Raw genomic sequence first — 13,818 nt, 5'->3', positions numbered from 1 at the left:
TGTCAGTCCTCATAAACCTACCTTAACCCAGCCTGCCAAAAGCAAAAATGTCATTTTGGGATGCCAAAAATGCAAAACTGGCAATGATCACGCATATTTTAGTCTTCGTGAAAAGTTACTGAAATGAAATCATGTGTATACTAAAGCATTGTAAAATTTACTCAAGTGTTTTAGCAGCTATTGTTTGTAGTGTTCAACATGGAAGTCTTAAATCTTGATTATAAAAGTAAAAAGATATCTTTTCGAATGATAATACCCTTCTAACAGCATGGCCTCAGTGGAAGCTCTAGTAAAAATGAGAGTTTTCTTTATTTTTCTGGCCGTTCATAAGTTCTTATAAATCCTAGGCTTTCTGAAATCTTCGTTTATGGTACTAATCACACAATTACCTACATGCATGTGTTAAATTTGACACTGGTTTCAATGGACCAATTGCAAACAATGAATAAAAAAAGGCAGCGTCATTTATAACTGCTATTTCAACAGAGCTCTATTGTAATCATAGCAATCTGAGGGTGACTCATTAATTAATTGATGTTCTTTTTTATTATGTGCTATTGAGTTAATGAGTAATTTGTGTGAGATAATTCTCTGAACACATTGATTACTTGAGATATTTTCCAGGGCTTTCATATCAATGACATGCTGGATAGGTAGAAGATGGTATTCGCTTTTGTGTGCTTACCATTAGCAGGTTAGAGGTGAGTAAAAACCAGGGCAAAGACACATTAAAGTTATTTGATACAGGCCAACCCTAAGTCTGCCCAACCGGAGGCTGAATGCTCAGCCTGTCACATAGTAGGTGCTCAATAAATGTCAATTGCACTAATGACTATATTAAACCTCTGTTTTCTGTTATCTTAAATTACATTACAACCACATTTAAAAAATATCCATAATGATGTTTTTAAGAAAAAGTAACGATCAAAAAGGCTTTTGCTAAAATTGTATTTTGGGCTAATGGCCTATTACAATAAACATGCAGATTGTTTTTGAAACTTATTCAAGTGAACATGAAACACGTTTGGCCTGCATAATGTCTAAGAAATTGTTTCAGTGACGATCAGAGTGGTTTGCCTAAAGTGGTAGTTAAAAGGAAAACACTTCTGTATGGCATGTTTGACTACAGATATAATTTTCAGTGCCCTGTTTCAGTTAAGGTGCAACATCCCTTCTGTAAAAACGTAGAATCAAGTTTCCTGTTTTAATTCATCATACAGAGTAGAAAATTTGAAATTTAATCTGACAATAACAACAAAGTTGCTTTCTGAAAGATCACTTAAAATTTGTATAAATGTGCAAAATTACACCCAGCAATTGCTACCTTCATTTTTGAGAGTTTTATTTTCCCCATAAAAATAAATAGCGGTAAATGACGTAGCTCAGAGATCTTAAACATAATAATCAGAGAAACATTTGAGGTACTTTGTCTATGCTCGTTATGACTTAGCTTTAGAAATTCAACATCCTTATACACCTTTTTTTTTCCTTTTCATGAACTTAACATATGCTTGCTAGAGATCATCTTAGATTTTGCCAATTAAGTGCAATCAAATAGTGTAACACCCCTTTTATTAAAAACATAAATTCAAATGTAAAAAAGTGAATGAAAGAATCCAGCAGATATTTATTAAGCAAGATGAAAGTGAAATTACAAACACAGGTCAGCTTTTAAACTCAGTTAGCACTCTATTGGAGTGGAGGTGCACGGTCCTTCATCATAGGCAGCCTATGGGAGATGCATCTTAGGAAGGGAGCTGTCGCTGCTCAGAAATCAAAGCTCCATTGGAGGTGTCCTACTGGAGGCATCAGACAATGAGCTAATTGACGTCAGGGCTACACAACACAAAGGGGAAAGTTGACAACAATTCAGGGGCTTTGAGTAGTCAGGACAATTAGCTTAGTACTTCAGGTCAATAAATGCTACAATTTATGGGCAATTAGCTGTAAAATGGCCTATAGCTGAAAAATTATTCCTGTCTTGTTTCATAATTTCATGGAGATTAAAGATAATCTAAACAGATTAAGGTCTTAATCTTTAATCCAGGTGAGTAATTTCATTGGCAGTAAAAAGCATGAGAAATAATTCTCAATGTAGTAAATAAAAGAAAAAGCAGCAAAATCCTTGTTTGGTCTTCCAGTGGCAAGGATAGTTGAACAGCTTCAAGAAGCTGAGAGAAGTTTGTTCCCAATTTACAAGTATTTTGACATATAGATAAACAAAAGCAAAACCAGTTAAACTTTAAAGATCATCTGAATAAACTACTGACAATTAAAATTTTACATCCACATGAATTTCAAGCAACTGTTAATGGGGAGCAGCAGGGCTACATTAAGAAAATCACTTTTCACTTTCCCTCACATTTTTAATTCGTCCTGCTTTGTTTATTTTGGTGATGCAAGTCCTTTCCCTTCATGAAACAAGTGTAAAGCTCTCAGGCTAAAATAATAGTTATTTTTGTGGGCCCCAAATAGCTATTTTTGAATTTCTTTCTTTAGTATATCTCAAACTTGGGGGGCATGGGACTCAAAGACTCCTAACCATGAAGCATCTGTAAAATACATATTGTTCACTTTTCACAGAACCATTTTCTTAAAAATAAGAGGCAATATCCAGATTCACATGCATGTTCATAATAAAGCTTTGTCTTAAAACAAATGCACACCAGCATTATTTTCAGCTTAATATTTTGGCCCCAAAACAAGAATCCAGGTATAACATTTAGTTTTCATCTATAATGCATCTATTGGCAGGACAAAATATATATGCAAATAACATTGGAAAATATTGTTTCCTACACAAGTGATCAAGAAAAAAACAAAGAGAAAACCCATAGTACTAAGTTGGCTGTAGTGAAAAGACAGTTCATGGTGCGGGTGCAGAATTAGATTTGTTGAGAAGTAGTTCTATTACAGGGGGCAAAAGCAAAGGACATGGGCAACCCAGAAGCGGGGATCATATTCTAATTTCCTTAATTGTAATCTATATAATTATCCTCCATAATTTCTGTTTCTAGAGCTTTCTTTTTTGTATGCTATCATGTAAGGTAGTACTATTTCACCTTAAAAAATGGAATGACAAATTTCAGCCTAAGAGTGATGTATTCTGAGTTGGTAATTACTTAAAACAATGAGAGTAAAACACATCAAACTTAAAGTGTTTACTTTTTGAACATTAAAATTAATGTCAGGTAAATACAGAAAAATATATAATCACTAGTTCTCAGCTTTTTAATCAATCCCTTTGTTTCTCTTCTTCTAGAAGATTCGATGAGCATTATGTCGCTCGGATCAAAAGTAACCTCACTACTCAAATACCATCATAGCTTCAATGTGCATTATCGTGATTTCAGTAGATTCACACTCAAATCTTTTCAGTGCCATAAATTTATTAAGCCATAAAGTTATTAAACCCTCAGCTCCTGTGGAGAGATCTGGGCAAAATTTATACAAGAATTTTAATTTATCACTTAAAAATTATCTCATAATTGTGGTAACAGATTTTTAAAGTAATCCTTTGGAAAAAATTTTACATGATACCCAAAGGCACTAGTTCACATAAGGGGTGTGGCTGAAAAAGCAAAACAAAGCCATTGTGTAGGTTAAGAGCACAAAAAGAAAAAGGATATTAAAAGGAAACCTGTTAAGCTTTAAAGTTATTCTACAAATGGCACTTTTCACGTTGGTAATGAAAATGAAAGTGCTTTAAGATGAAATTTTTCTACATTTTTTAAAGCTGATTTTTAACCCCCTGAAAATAGGGGGTTATAAGAACACCGATAGACTAACTCATAGCGGCAATAAGTAGTGGATGTCACTAAAATGCTCTGTGTGTGTCTTTATTTTTTAGTATTTTTAATGTTGATAGACTTGCTTTATCTATCTGTGTATCATTAGTGAGATTTGCTTTTCAGTTCTTTACTAGAAAGTTACAGCTCATTTAAAATAGCTGGTAAATACAGAAAGCATAAATATACAGTAAGTTTAAACACTGATTGTACTAAATGCAACAATACAAAGAAGCAAACGGAACACAAATGGTAACACAATAAAACTGTATTACATTTGTGCTTCAAATATTACAATACATTATATACAATAGTCCAAAATAAACATCTCATGCCAAGTGACACAAAAACGAATAGCAAGCAAAAAAAATCCAGCAATATGTACATTACTTTTTTCTTCAATAATAAACATTCAACTCTGAACTGGGGCAATTTCACTACATACAGATGCAGTCCGCCTTTTATTTCATATAACCATCCTGCCTTCCTATATCTACGCTATTCAGTAGGTTCCTGTGTCAATTCTTATATACATGTGGAGCAAAAAAGATAAAAGAATGTAGTGCTTTGTATTCTTAATGGGGTGATGTTGATAGATCAGCGAACCTGGGGTGCATAACCTTCTTTCATTAAACCTTCCTCGTAGTCCGTCTGGCAAAGGATCATGTTATTCTTTAGGAAAAATTTGTCTCCAACACAAAATCTGAAAATATTTTAAACAATAAAATGTGGTTAAGACCATTTCACTTGGATCTATAAATTTGAAGATTTATCTTCCTAATAATAGTTTCACACAATAATTCCCTGAATCTGAAAACCTGGCTTAGAGAGTTGTCCTCATTATCAGAATTAAGCCATTTACCATTTGCTTCATTTAATGAAATATTGCACACATTTGAAATCTTGCCTTTGCATGCAAAAACTGTATGAACATCGATAGAATCACTTTGGGCACCAAATATGACTTGCTTTTTTTTTTTTTTTTTTTAAACACATTGGAAAGGAAAAAATGAAAAGAACTGATCTGTATTTACACTCATTAAAATAAAAGAAAAATAATAATGTTTCACTGCAGTAATTATGGATGATTTCATCTCTGGCCATTTAGGCATTTAATAAAAAAGTAAAAGGCACTGAAATGAATCAAACAATTGGAAAATAGCCCATTTTAAAGCTTCCCATTTAAAGCTTTCTTTTACTGTGTTATGAAAATGAGATTAAATTTTAGTAATCTAGAAGTGATCATTCTGAAATGAAAGTTGCTTTCGTGTCAGACTCTGATGCTGAGCCATATTCCTTTGTTTGTGGCAAGTTCACCAACATGAAATAGTAGATGTCATTTCTTAGAGCACTTCCAATTTAACCAAAGGGAGTAACCTAAATGAGCTACTTAATATTGATGTGATAAATTAAACTAGTTTCCAATAGCTAATTAAGCATTTTATTTTATAAAGCACTGTTTAATGTGCAAGACTGTAATGTTTTTAATAAGCGTTCTTTTTGTATGATTTCCCCATGGTGACACTTTTGACACAATTAAGGTCAGAAATAAATGCTTTTTCTGTTTCTGCTACATTTAACAATAAAGTAACTCTGGGGAGATCTGTATATATATTTAATTGTAACAATTTAACCTTCAAACAGTGGTGTCTGGTAGAGCTGACCCAGTAAAACTACTTGTAATTATAGAAGTTGATCTTTCTGACCTTTGATAGTAGTCTCTCTTTATCAGATAGTCAATTTCAAATGATGTTCCAGCAGAAATCTTAGTGGATAGATTAAATTGTGTAGTGAAAGCCACCCTTTAATGTTTTGTGAAGTTGAAGGTTTAAATGAGAAGCAGTTGGACTGATTTACATTTGCAAAGATTGGAATGCTAGACAAACAGTGAACCTATTTTTTTTTCCAACTGGGTAGCTTTGGAAATTTATCCTTATACTAGCTAAGTAGATAGAGGGGAAAATAGTGTAATAAAAAAAGTAGATTGAAAAGAATTAGCTTTCCTCTTAAAGGAAAATTGGTCTGTTTATTTGTGGAATTTACTTTTTTTCCCCAGGATTACTGCCTGCTGATGATGTTGATTGAAAGCACAGACTATGCACTGATGTTGAAATCCTAGGGTTGTTTGTGGTCAAAGCTATTGGATACAATCAACATTGAAGTCCGGGGCTTTAAGTGTATTTTCTTTGTATTAGTTGCAAACTGTACACTTTAAATGTACTTCAATAACAGTGTTTGTGCAAACCAGTTTGATACCCTGTTCACTAAGATATGTTGAATAAAGGAAATATTTCTCTTGTTGAATAGACCTAAGTAGTAAAATGTACAGCTTATCATTTAGGTGAAATTATATAAAATAGCATGTAGAATATGTTTAATTACTGTACAAAGTTATAAATGTATGTTACTGTTGAAATTAGTTTTGAAGTTTTGACTGATATGCAAATAATAAAATATCACCCAAAACAAGTAGATTCGATAAACACTCTTGTGTTCCACCTAATATTACTGAATCATTTGTTCTCAAAAGTCATTAATCTGGAAACACTCTTTTAACTCCATATTGTTTAAAATTTTGCTTTACTTTTTTAGTAAGCCCTAAAGTTCTATTAGACATCAAATAAAAACATTTTTTTTTACCATGTTATCATGTTATGTCATGCCTTTCATGCCTTTAGAGGCCTTCACACTTAGAAAATTTCTATTTGTAGATTAATAACAAGGTAATTATAGTGAGAAAAGCACAAAACCAAGAGCCTGGGGATCTGTCTTGAGTCCTGTCTCTATCACCTACTCATTGCAAGACCTGGGGCACAGTTCAGACTATCCCTGTCTCAATTCCCCATGTGTAAGAGAAAAAGAGCCCTGTAAGTAGATTATAGAGAGGTTCAAATGAGAAGTGTGTGACTGGCAGAGAGGTATACTGCAACCAACAGGGTCCAAACGCTAGCTTTCCACTTATGACAACTGAAGATAAAACTTCAGTTTGAAATATCTGTGACATCAGTCACCTTTGTAGGCTTGTGGAAGGGGTAGAAATGAAATATCTAAAATCTTACCTTGATGTTTGGAATATAGGTAAAATAGCCACCTTTTTATACTTACCATGTGCTAAATGCTAAGCATGTATGTACATGATCACATTTATTCCTTACATCCAACCTAGAAAGTAAGCATTATTATGGCTTTTTACAGAAGAAAAACCTAAGACTACATTCCAGAATTTAAAAACCCTGCCCAAGATTCCATAGTTAGAACGTATGTAGTAAAGGAAGGAAAACAACCCAGGTCTTTTTGGATTCAAGACTCAAGTTTTTACTTGGCGGCAGTAAAGCATGCAAGCTGTAAGAATAATGTGGAGATTAAACAGTTATACAGGGCATAACTTTTTTTTTTTGTATTACTATTATTCATTTGCATAACTTTTAAAAAGTCTGCCTACCATTCAGTTAGTGGTATATACAGAGCAACAGAGGGAGAGGGAGAGAGAGAAAGAGAACTTTTCTAAAATACCCCTATCTGACATATTTTATTACTAATATGTTATCAACTGGATAAAGTGCATTTTATATGCATTTCAATTTATACTTAAAGGTGAAGATGAAACAGAACATAGATGAGGAATGCCACATTTGAACATATGACTCAAACAAAACAGCCTTGAAAGCTGTGGTTAAGAGCAGATTATGATTGGTATGCAATTAAGGTTGATATCCTCCTTAAAAACTGCTTCATATATAAATACAAAGAAATGAGAGAGACACAGACAGTACACATGTAACAAAGTAATCTGTAACTGTGATTTTAACCAGCTTCTTAGGAGAGTCAGCATTTGGAGGAAAAACAAAAGCATTATGAAAGGAGTGATAGCCAGAAGATACTGCAAGTATATTAACAGATCAGGCTACAGTTACTAAAAATAAACATAATCTTTCTTATAATCTGACCCTAATTACTTGTAGTATGCCCAGTTCAATTAGTTTTACCCTCATTTAAAAAAAATTACGGTAAGGAATAAGAAGATGCCCAATCCTATTATCAAATCATCTAATCTTGATGTTTTGGAATTAATATTAGATTTAATTTGTAGATATTTTTGAGTGATTCTAGCAGACTTCATACAGTCTTAGAGACCTGAGAAGTATATGAAAGAAGTATAACTAGTAAATCATCCTTATAAAATACGGTGCTTAGTTTTAAGCAGGTTATCAAAAGCCTATGCTAAGAAGCCTCCACTAGTAACATCCCTTTTAAGAAATTACAATGTTAGCTTAGCCATCTTCCTTCCTGAATGTTAGGGACTGCCAATAATGATTAATTTCTATTTTATAACACTTAGATAAGAAGGGAAATCCTACCTATATTTCTAGTGTCTATACTTCCCTATTCCACATTTCGGTTAACTGTAAGTTAGAGATTTCTAGTATATTGTTTTCAGTAAGAGGTCCGGGTCATGTGCCATTTCACCACTATACACTTCTGGACAAATGTACTGTCTTTCCCACTGACAACCTGGCTGTCATTACACATCCCACTGCTAACACCCCTTACTGTATCAAATTATACTACCCACACCCAAATCTTGCTGTACATTATTCAAAGCTTACCTTACTTTAACTCCACTATATCAATTCACATTTCTATGCTTAGTCAGAAAATAAAATACATCTCTTGAAATGGGCCTGACTCCAGAGAGGGAGACAAGATTCCTCAAGTTCTTGTCTTGATTCTACCATTTTCTTCTAACTGTGTAATCTTGGGCGAATTACTTACATATCCTATACTTTACTTTCTTCATCTGTCAAATGAAGCTAATAACAATACATATTTACTGGTTATTTTGAGTATTACAGGAGTGAGTGCATGTAAAACACTCAGATTACTGTTTGGTGTGTGACTAATACTTTATCAGAATTCACTATCATTATTATTTGGTAATGATAACGTTTTCACCTTTACTTAAGTTGTTCCCTAGCAATAAGTATTGCTTCCCTTTTTCTGTCTACATCAATTCTAGCAATCTTTGAGTTCCCGTTTCCTCCATCCACATCCTCTGACCATGTCAATTCACTTATTCTGATCTTTCTGAAAGCGCTTGTTTGTTGGTGTACTGTTATTTTGGTGTTTCACAATTTCTCATGAATGTGTAACTGGTTTCCCAATCTAAACAGCAGTTCTGAGGTAAATGACCATGAGTTACGTTTCTTTTGAACCCTCTGCAGAACCAACCTAAACTGTACACTTAGGGTGTGTGGTCATTAAAAATTGGTCAAGGTAGATTTATTCCAGAAACCAATAGCTTTAAAAAAACAAATGCATTTTAGATGACCAATTTAAATTTGTATTCATTTTGACTTTTAGTCTATGACTTTTCAAAGACTACATTTACAATTTCATTTCCTCTGGGTCCTTGCTCTCTCTCTCCTCCTCCACATGCCTACCAAGCCCCTTCTCTAATCTCTGAACATACTGAGCTGCTTTTCATTTCTTAAACACGTCAAATGCCTTCACATCTGCATGCCTTTGCACGTTGCTCAATTTGCCTGAAAATCCCTGGCTCCTTCAACTTCCCCAACCCCCAGCAGACACACTTCCTGTAAGTCAACCAGTTCTAGGGAGTTCTTTTTTTTTTTAAGACCCAGCACATCAGGCCTTTGATGCTTCCCTAACATTTCAAGGATAGCTGTCTCTTCCCTCAGTATAGATCTATTTGGCATCGATTACACTCTTCTGTGAGGCTTTGATGTCCTGTCTCTCCCATAGCTCTGGACACTTCTAAGAAATAAACTAGATTTTATCTACCTCAGCTTCCACAGAGCCTAGCACAGTGCTTTTATTCTTAAAAAAAGAAAATTGTCACATAATTTCACATACTTGGGAAAATTTCATCACAAGCTTTTTTTTTTTTTCTTAACAAAACTATCATCTAGTTTTACCGTTTTCTAAGAGGAAGGGGCTTATTCACCTTTATGAAATTAACTTGTTATATAGAATCTTCCAGTTCTGAATGAGATTCAAGACATCATAAAATAAGCTCAAATATCCCTCCTGTGGTACCTTTTAAAATATAGAAACTTGCAGAATTTTTATACATATTTCAGCTATACTCCTCTAAAAGGGGCAGAAGAAATCTATATATAAGGGACAATCAATTCTGAAAGGTTATTATTACTGCTACTTTTTAAAAACATTCAGAAATGCTTTGAATCTTAATGATACTCGGATTTAAAAGTTAAGATGAAATGACTGGTGAATGAAATTCATAAACATGTGTAATTCCACAACTTCAGAAGTCAGTAAGGTTTGCTTCAGGGGAAGAAATGCCTATGAATTACCCACTTGCCTTGCATTTCACTTGAAAAAGTGCAATATTGTGACAGTGATTTGGCTACTGGAAGTGGGATAGGGGTTTCCTGGAGGGGGTTGAAGCAAACTTCAGAGTAAAAGGAGAATCTCCTATATTAAAACCTTCTGTATCTGGGATAACAAAATTTGTCTGCTTTGCTTGACTGATGAAGATTAGCTGACTTCTTGCACTAAAGAAGTTTGTCTTGTAGGGGCTGAAGTGGCAAGACAATACCTGAGTGCTAATTGTGCATAACCAGCACTCAAGATACGCAGTCCCATGATGGCATGTAATAAATGAAGCGAACACAGAAATGTATTAGGCACTTTAATAATGATACTAGAATAGTATTTTGCAGCAATAAGAATGTGAACAGTTTTAGAGTCAAAATTTAGGAGTGTTTGTCTTACTTGACTGAGTTCTCCTGAGGAGACAGCCTTAATTGTGAATGCAATTTTTTATTTCAATGGTGAAATAAAATTGATATATGATTTGTAAATAGCATTAACAACCTACAATTACTTTGCATCATAATAGAATTTAGGCTGGGTTTAGCACTTGAATGATGTTTTAATTTTCTGTGTAGAACATGGATAAAATAGGTAAGCCTACTTAATAGAAAAAATGGACAAAGGACATAAACTGCCTACCTCTCTAAAAGAAGGAATATCAAAGGGCCACCAGGAATCAAATAAATGCCAATTAGAAATTATAATCAAATACCATCTTTCATCCCTCAAGGTGACAATGATTTTTTTTAAAAATGTAATTCCTAGTGTTAGAGTGAATGTGAGGGAATCGTGTAGTTTTGTTTCTGCTGGGAGAATAATTGGTCTAACATTTCTGGAGATCATTTCGGCAATGTATAGCATAAGCCTTCACACTGTTATATACTTTGTTTAATTAATTATGCTCCTGTGAATTTAGCCAGATAGATATATGAGCATTTGTTTTTTATATAGTTCATTTTATATTGATAATACTGATAATATTTACAAAATAAAAACTTTTGAAGAAACAACTTATATATCTGATGATAGAAGATATACATGAAGCTCTGTCTATAAAAGTGAACTCGAGAAAGCTTAAAATACCTTAAAAGAATTTTTAATGTCAGGTAAAAAGGCACACAATATAAATTGAGTGAAAAAGTCCAAATATCAAACATTCCTTGTAACTTTTCTTTAATTTGCTTAAATGTGAGTGTAATATTTATACAATGTCATTTGTCCTATATACATAGAAACATGTATAGCTGGCTATATATCCAAATATTAAAATGTTTTCTTTTAGAATAATGAGACATGAGACAGTGTTGTGTTTTTATCATTTTCTATTATCTCAATGTTCTACTATGAATATGTAATCTTTTATAAGTAGAAAAGCAATAACTTTATGATTGTATAATGGTAACTGCATTGTTACTGGCTACTATTAGTTGATCAACATGACAAGTAAACAAAACTATTCTAAATTTACTACTAATACACCTCTAAAATGTATAAGATACATATACACATGCACATAAAGATGTCTGTATGGATCTGTGAATATTTGTGCTTGTGTATCCTTATCCCTACAAGAAAACATGTGCAGTTGCCAATTTATTTTTGTCTAAATGTTACCCTAGACCGAATGAACTTCTTTGATTCTCAGTACTTGTTGGGAAGAGTCAAGGCATTGTAAGATGCATCTTAAATGATTGTCTGGATAACTATTATATTGTAAGGTACATTAAGCCACAATCTTCATATCTACAATTGATAAGAGACACTATTGTGATATATGTCTTTTGGGAAACTCAAGTTAGTGGAATGTTATTTGGCAAATTATAAAAATAACATTTGAGAACCTATTGTATTCCTGACAATATAAATTATTTCATTTAAGTTTCAAACTCTGCAAGACAGGTGTTAGTGTTTCTATTTTATGGGTGCGGGAATCAAATTCAGAGCGATTAAGTAACATACTCAAAATCACACAGCTAATATATCAGCTAATATATGGCGGTGCTAAAATTTGAAACCCGTTCTCATTATAAATGTCATAGTCTTCCTACTATTCTACAGGGTCTCATAAGAAGATTCTCCGTCAAATAGTACCTTTCACAGTAAAGTACAATAATTGAGAACCTGATGCAACTAATATTTATTGATTATATACTATGTCTATGTGTTCTCACAGAAACTCACTAAATTCATTTTCATTAAAAGCTATCAAGTGTTTTAACTTTTGAAATGTTGTATTTTTAATGATATGTACATTTTAATAGTCTAAAGTTATCTCCATTTATCACATGAAACAGGTGCCAGTAGTATATCGTTTTCACAGGAATAAAAAATATATACATAACTTTCCATAAGAAAAAGATGGATTTAAGTTATAATACTTTTGAGCTGAAAGAATTCTCTGAGATGGACTAATCCAGCTCCATATGTTACAAATTAAAAAACTGAGGTCCAGAGAATGAAAGTGTTTGGTTTAAGATCACACAGCTTATTAGTGGCAGAGCCCATATTTGAATTTAGGTTTCCAGATTCCCTATTCAAGACTTTTTCAAATGCTTCTCTCCAATGATTATAACTGTTTAATTATTAGCTATATGTGGCCTGATTCTCAAAGATATTTGAAACAATTGCAAAAGTACGTACAGAACTGGGTTAACATTTAAGGTAAACATCTAGAGGGGCTGAGGGTAGTGGCTCATGTCTATAATCCCAGCACTTGGGGAAGCTGAGGTAGGAGGATTGCTTGAGACCAGGAGTTCAATACCAGCCTAGGCAACACATTTTCTAGCTCTAGAAAAAAAAAAATTTAAAATTAGCCAGGCATGGTGGTGCACACCTGTACTCCCAGCTACTTGGGAGGCTGAGGCAGGAGGATTGCTTGAACACAGGAGTTGAGGCTGCATGAGCCATGTTAGTGCCACTGTGCTCTAGGCTGGCTGACAGAACCAGACCTTGTCTCAAAAAACAAAAACAAGAACACAAGAAATCAGGAAATAGAAATCTGAAAAATAAGAGAACTACAAAATACTTGCAACAAATTCCTATATATTTGCCTCATTGTAGTACAAAAAAAGTGGATACTTAAAAACTACTTTTTAAAAGACAGGAAAATAATAAAAGAAAGGAATGAGTAAAAGAAGTCAAAGTTTACAGAAGTGTTTCCATTTTCTGTTACTTGCTCTTATAGGATGCTTTTCTTTCAGGTAGAAGTAAGTCTTAAGACCTTTCTTCTCCTTAGTGGTTTGTTTCTGGGATGGCATTAAAGTTTACAGTACAGAAAAATGCTGAAATTAATTGTTTTAAATGTACAAATATAAATCCCATCTATTAAATAAATAGCCAGCACAGAGAGGTTTACCATTTTTTTAGTGGCCAAAAAGAGATCTGCTTACCTCTGATTACAAAGCTGACATGCAAAGCAGTCCAGGTGGTAAACATTGTCCTTGGCACGCATCACCATCTCAAAGGCAGGGATGAGCTTACTACAGGCAGCACAGTTTCCCGTTACACCGAAGAGCCTAGAATAAGAAACTTTTTTTTTTCACAAACTCCTACAGAGAAATCTGAGATTGTGAAGAGAGATGATGCTAATATACCCTGTAAAGCTACCAATACCCAATTCCTTATGATGTACACAAGTGGGTTGTATCCTAGGTGTATGCATAAATATTCTTCC

The 13,818-nt window shown here is 33.5% G+C and overlaps 1 protein-coding gene across 8 annotated transcripts in view; it reads right to left on the bottom strand.

The window, feature by feature from the left end:
- Nucleotides 1-1,555: 1,555 nt before the first annotated feature.
- LMO3 (LIM domain only 3) overlaps nucleotides 1,556-13,818 on the bottom strand; it is a 61,032-nt gene continuing 48,769 nt past the window's right edge. For all 8 annotated transcript variants that reach the window (XM_074403241.1, XM_010345125.3, XM_010345129.3 and 5 more), the window contains 2 exons: nucleotides 13,535-13,660; nucleotides 1,556-4,491 (listed from right to left, as the gene is read on the bottom strand). In XM_074403241.1, coding sequence (XP_074259342.1) covers nucleotides 4,386-4,491; nucleotides 13,535-13,660 — 232 coding nt within the window. In that variant the 3' untranslated portion in view covers nucleotides 1,556-4,385. The remainder of the gene's footprint in view (nucleotides 4,492-13,534; nucleotides 13,661-13,818) is intronic.

The sequence above is a fragment of the Saimiri boliviensis genome, chromosome 7 (assembly GCF_048565385.1).
Source record: "Saimiri boliviensis isolate mSaiBol1 chromosome 7, mSaiBol1.pri, whole genome shotgun sequence".
Lineage (NCBI taxonomy): Eukaryota > Metazoa > Chordata > Mammalia > Primates > Cebidae > Saimiri > Saimiri boliviensis.
The sequence above is the reverse complement of the archived record's forward strand: the minus strand, read 5'-3'. Positions and strand labels throughout refer to the sequence as shown.